This window comes from Fulmarus glacialis, unplaced genomic scaffold, assembly GCF_000690835.1.
Source record: "Fulmarus glacialis isolate BGI_N327 unplaced genomic scaffold, ASM69083v1 scaffold32603, whole genome shotgun sequence".
Classification (NCBI taxonomy): Eukaryota; Metazoa; Chordata; class Aves; order Procellariiformes; family Procellariidae; genus Fulmarus; species Fulmarus glacialis.
Genome location: NW_009201526.1, coordinates 1,255 through 6,739, shown reverse-complemented (window position 1 = coordinate 6,739; position 5,485 = coordinate 1,255). Strand labels below are relative to the sequence as shown.

General features: G+C 58.0%; 2 protein-coding genes across 2 annotated transcripts in view; one reads left to right on the top strand and one right to left on the bottom strand.

Annotated features, from left to right (window-relative positions):
* Positions 1-284: 284 nt before the first annotated feature.
* Positions 285-1,140, top strand: TMEM141 (transmembrane protein 141; the record flags this gene model as incomplete). Its single annotated transcript, XM_009573981.1, has 2 exons — positions 285-395; positions 1,061-1,140. Coding segments are annotated over 2 exons (191 nt in total), but the record flags the coding sequence as incomplete, so codon positions are not given.
* A 2,846-nt stretch (positions 1,141-3,986) lies between these two features.
* Positions 3,987-5,485, bottom strand: part of ENTPD2 (ectonucleoside triphosphate diphosphohydrolase 2) — a gene marked incomplete at its 5' end in the record, with an annotated part of 2,749 nt that continues 1,250 nt past the window's right edge. The window contains 3 exons of the mRNA XM_009573980.1: positions 3,987-4,187; positions 4,793-4,927; positions 5,193-5,312. Coding sequence (XP_009572275.1) covers positions 3,987-4,187; positions 4,793-4,927; positions 5,193-5,312 — 456 coding nt within the window. The remainder of the gene's footprint in view (positions 4,188-4,792; positions 4,928-5,192; positions 5,313-5,485) is intronic.

Sequence of the window (5,485 nt, the reverse complement as noted above, 5' to 3'; positions counted from 1 at the left end):
CTGCCCATCCCTGCCCGCGTCCAGGCAAGCCTGCGGGATCCGCTCTGGGCAGGGTAGCAGCAGGAGCAGGGCCGTGTTGCAGGCAGAAGGGCTGTTTGTCCTTAGTGTTGGGGGATTTTCTCCCCTGGCTCCTGTCACATCCCTGCTCCCCACGGCCCTGGGGGGCTCAGGGATGGCTCGCAGGCAGCTGCAGCAGCTCAGAAGCTGGCAGGTGCTTTCCCCACCGCTGCCCTTCGCAAATGCCCTTGCTGCCGGCACTCTCGGGAGCATCTTGGTCCCTCCAGCCACAGGGTCCCTCGCCAGCTACGTGGTAACCAGAGCTGAGACGCAGAAATGCTCCGACTTCTGGATTTACCTAGAGACAGGCAAGACCCCACAGGAGCTCGCCATGGCTGGTAGGGTGTCTCAGCCTGCAGGTACGTTCACATCTCTCCCTGCTGCTTTCCCTGGGCTTTGTCCTGCCTGGTTCTTCCCTGCTGCAACAATTTGCTGTTCCTGCCTCATAATTAAGCTGGCGACTGTGTTATTGTCAAAATCCCCATATAAGTCCCACACTGGCATCCCGCAGCCAAGGGATGGGAGGAGGCGCCTGGGGTGGCAGCAGTGCTAGGGTGGCCAGAGCTCCCTGCATGGCTCCCGTGTCCCTCCATGCTCTGGGCTCACCATCTGCGCTGCAGGTACCTGAGCAGGGCTGGCGGCATGGGTGGGAGCGCTCGCTTCTGCCTGCTGCCCTGTCTGCTTTGTGGATTCACGAGAGCCAGCGTGAAGGGCTTGTTTGCTGGAAGAGGAAGAAGAGGGTAGGGGATGGAGGGAAGCAGTAAACCCCTCCACACCTCGGTTGCTCTGTGCGGTGGGCAGAGCTGGAGTGGCACCAGGACAACTGCTGCTGGGCGGTTCCCACGGCTGCTTGCTGCTTTCTGCCACTGGTACCTTGAGCTCCTAAAGCTGGGCCTAGCTGAAAAGGCTTTAAACGCTTCACCAGGGCTCTTCGTTCTCTGCCCACCCCTGGCAAACAGACCGGGATACTTAGGGGTCCAGAGAGCTTGTTCTTTTGTTGCAGAAAATCTGCCCAGTCCAGAGGACAGAGAGAGCGCGGCACTGCCAGTGAGGAGGAACAAGTACGGGGACCTTGTGGAGTAGCCAGCAGAGCACAGCGCGCCATGCCCGTGTCCTGCTTCACCCCTTCCTGCCTACCCAGCCTGCCTGTGCCTGTGCTGCCTGCAAGACTGGTGGGCTCTGTGGCACTGCCCGAGAGCTTGGATCAGTCGGTCCGAGGTGGTGGATTCCTGCTTCCCAGGTGGCCTGTGAACATCGCACATGAGGGGTACAATAAAAGTTGAGAGCTGAAAGCACACATTGTGGACAATGCGAAGGCTGGTAATGGGACAGGAAGAGCTGGGGTGCGGGTGGTAAATATCACCCTGAGGCAGCCTTTGCAGTAAATGTTGGAGCAGAGAGCTCCAGTCCCTCTGAGGCCATGGCACCCACAATCTGACAGCACAGTGCTGTGAAGTGGCTGCAGGCACGGACAGGTCTGGGATAAGCTGTGAGGAGGAGAGCTGTTGCTCTGTGCTCTCTGTTTCTTGAGCCTAGCCGGTCACAGTGTCCCTGCCGCCATAGCAGCAAAGCTTTTCTTGCCTGCCTGAATGGGGCTGAGCTGAGCCCTGCAGCTGCATGGCCTCTGGGGGTGTCCTCTCTGCCCCCGCAAAGGGGGTGCATGCGTGCCCAGAGCCCCTCCGTGCGGTGCCCGCCGTGCTCCTGGGGCATGTCACCCAGTCCCAGACTCTCCATCCAGATCCGTAACCAACCAGCAAAGGAATGGTACTGTCTTGAATCCCACGCATCCAGAGAGGCACGTGGGAATATTAAGAAACCTCTTTTACTTAAGTTTTTCCTAATAGCAAACTCCAAGTCATGACTAGGGCAAACCAGCTGCTCTTGGTGGATGTCCAGCTCTGATTCAGTTGCAGCTGAATTTCTTTGAAGGGGAAACCCAGCCTGGGTTCTGGAAGCTAGCTGGTTTCTTAGAGCAGAGCAGCAGCGTTTCAGCTTCATAGACCAGAAATGCCTCCTTCCATGTCAGAGCTGGAGACAGTCCCCAAGCCTCACCATGGGAGGGAGTCCCTGTGCTGGGGAGATGAGGGGCCTAGGGAGGAAACTGGGTTTGGGGGCTCAGAACATCATCCGAACTGGCATCACTCTTGGTCTGTGTAGAGAGTTGGGGAGCAGCCACCAGAACAGCTAAAAGCAAAGTGGCTGTGGGGAATGGGTGGGTTAAGCCAAGCACAGCATACCAGGAGCTCGGCCAGAGCAGGGAGCGGAGCTCGTGCTGCCTGCAAGAGCAAGGAGGGCAGCGAGAAACTGCAACTCTCGCTAAAGCTGCTCCTCTCCTGGGGCGTGCAGAGGAACATGGCGGGGCAGGAGGCTCTTTCCAGATGGACTTGACGAGTCAGGACTGGCCCCGCACAGCTGCCCGGCGGCTGGATGCATGCCGTGGTGGCTCTGAGCTGCCAGCAACTGCACGAACAAATTGCCAATCCTGTGGGTTGCTCTCATGCCCTGCTTGGGTACCAGACCCAGTCCCCCGGGAGCAGAGGCTCCCTACATGTTTTCCTTGCGTGGAGGCTCTGGCTGTGAGCACAGCAGTGAATGCATGGGGCAGAGTCAGCTTGAGCACTGCCTGCTCACGCCTTTGGGGTGATTGGACCTCTAGCGCTTGGGAAACCTCAACTTTGCAACCGTGGCTGGTTGAAATTCTTCCACCTCCAGGTGGGCCTGAGTCTGGAGTGAGGTTCCAAGCCCACCTTGGTCCATCTTGGGGGGGGTTCTCCAGGCTGGTGAAGCATACAAAGCCATGATGGTGTCTCAGCACTGGGCAGGCTGCAGGGGATTGAGACCTTCAGGCAGAGCCTGACCTGGGGCTGTGTCTGAGTAGACCCCATAAGTGGCTCTACCCCTGTGGGACAGCCAGGCTTGATCAGCCTGTTGCTGATCAAGAACCACAGAGCCATAAGAGTGGTTACAAAGATTTATTTCTGATTATAAAAAAAACAACCAAACAAAACCAAACCTTCTGCATGTTTGCATGTCCCTGTTCTTACTCAATTGGAAAGGAAGGCGCATCCTCCCAGCTGCCTGGCGCGGGGCAATGCAGGGCTCAAATCTTAAAGCAGCGCAAAGCCCCACTCCTGCAGCGAGCCCATCACCTCTGCGCTGGCACAGCCATGCACCAGCGAGCCATGGGGACTTTTTGTGCCATTGCCGGGGGGGACGGAGGAGGCTCTGGCAGTGGCAAAGGCAAGTCTGGCTTAGGAACCACAGGGATGGGGAAGGCACCATGTCTGGTTGCTGAAGCGGGACCTGGGAAGCTGCCTGCTCCCCACGTCTGGTTGTTGCTAAGCCCCTACCCGAAGCCCCTGTGCTGAGGCTGGTGGACGTCCAGGCCAAGATCTGGCCCTCAGGAAGGTCAGTGGGGTTTGTGCATTGGCCAGAAAGACAGCATGGACTCTGGGTGATGCCCAGAGCTCCCCGGGAGGCAGCGCTGATGCTCCAGGGACAGGCTAGAGAGGTCAGCTATAAGGACTAGCATAAGTAATACTCCCCACCCACCCCATGCACGTGAGAATAAATCGTGCTGTTGTCTGGACTTACTGGCCCAGTCCAGCCCAGGTCTTGTGGCAGAAAGATGTCCCAGGTCTGAACGTCCAAATCCCGACCCTGCTCCAGGGTCCATCCCTGAGGAGCACTGGGAAACCCTTAAGCCATTCTCCTCTGCAGGGCCAGCAGTCCTCTTCTGTCCTCCCATTTTCTGCAGCTTGAAAACAAGGGGAGGGCAAAAAGGGACAGCTTTCCTTCTGGGACAGGCGTCAGGTATTGGAGGAGGACATCTCCGAGCACTTGCCGCATCCCAAGTGTTCAGGCCACAGAGACTCCAGCAGGAAGGATGGTGCTGGGTCCTGCAGGCAAGGCCCACCCTGTCTCTGCTGCTAGATTGCGCTAGATTTGCTGCGCCGGAGCAGGCAGACGGCAGTCACCAGAGACGTCAGGGTGGTGACCACAAAGAGCAGGATGAGGATGACCCAGTAGTTGTACAACATGCTTTTGTGGGAAGAGGGCTTCTCTGCCGGGATCATGTTGGTGAGGTTCAGCATGTAGCCCAGGGCCCAGCCAATGGAGGTTTCTCCTGCCTGTGGAAACAGCAGGGCATGGTCACCACCCCAGTCAACACAGCTCCATGGGCCTCAGGAGACCTTCCAGGGACCACCTCAGTGTCAGCCCAATGGAGGAGAGGAGTGTGGAGGAGTGCACAGGACCCTGAGCCCTTGCTCGCCCATGGGTCCAGCCAGCCCAGGGACAAAGCAGTGACCATCCTGTGCTGAGCTGGGCTCATCCAATGGGAGCAGGATCTCGTCCACTCAGGCCAGTCCTGATCTTGCTGCCCATCCCATGGCTTGTGCAGGTGAGGGCACTTGGCAAAGGTGCGATCCTGTTCTGAGACAGCTTCCCAACAAGCCTGAACAAAGAGTTGTTTTAGATGGCTGGTGTCTTGAGGGCCAAGGAAGGACTGGAGGACCTGACTCCATGACCACCCTATAGTCAGCTCAGCTCATTTTTTTTCCATCTCCCAGAAGATCTATCCAAAACCTGGAAGTCCCACCCTGCCCCTGTTCTCCGAGATCTTCCCTCACATTGCTTGGCTCTTTCTTGGTGTGGGACCATGTCTCCTGTAGGTCTTTTTGGCCTAACTCCAAACAGATACCATGGGATGGGTATGTGCTCTGGTGTTACCCACCTTCTTCTGGAAGGCGATGTTCGGGAAGGAATGGTTGTTGAAGTTGTAGCCTTTGGTGGTGAGCAAATAAATGAACGTGCTGACAGCGCAGTAATCCGACAGCCTCTTCTCCAGATTGGGGGCTTTCTGGAGCAGCTGGGTGGGATGCATCGAGGGACAAAGAAAAGGGGTCAAGCCAGCAGGGTCCAGGCTTTGTTTCTGTGGCCTGAAGCTCTGGGTGGCCAAGGCGCTGCCCATACTCACCTGAGCCTCTCCTGGTCCCGTGTGGGAGCTGTCACCCACCCTTCCCCAACTCCATGGGTGCCAGGACACCCAGCCCCCTCCAAGGGCTGCTCTCAGAGCCCAGGTGATGCCCCACATGAAGCAGCCCTCCCCTCCCCGCCATGCCTGAGGAGCCCACCTCACTCCAGCTGGTGGCACAAATGGTCTTGGCAGCATCCTTCAGGTCACTGGGCAAGTGCACAGGTCTCCCCATCACTGTCTGGATGAAGTCAACCGTGTAGAAGAAGGCAGAGAAGGCCTGACGGAGGAAAGGAGGCAGCTGTGGGACGGGCTGGGAGCAAACCCTCTCACCACGAACAACCACTCTGACCAGTGTGGTGGGCACAAGCAACCTCCCTTGCAGAGCTGGGTGACTGGCTTTGCCGCCGCATGATGCCGGGGGGCTAGGGACACCTGCCCACCCAGCCGCCA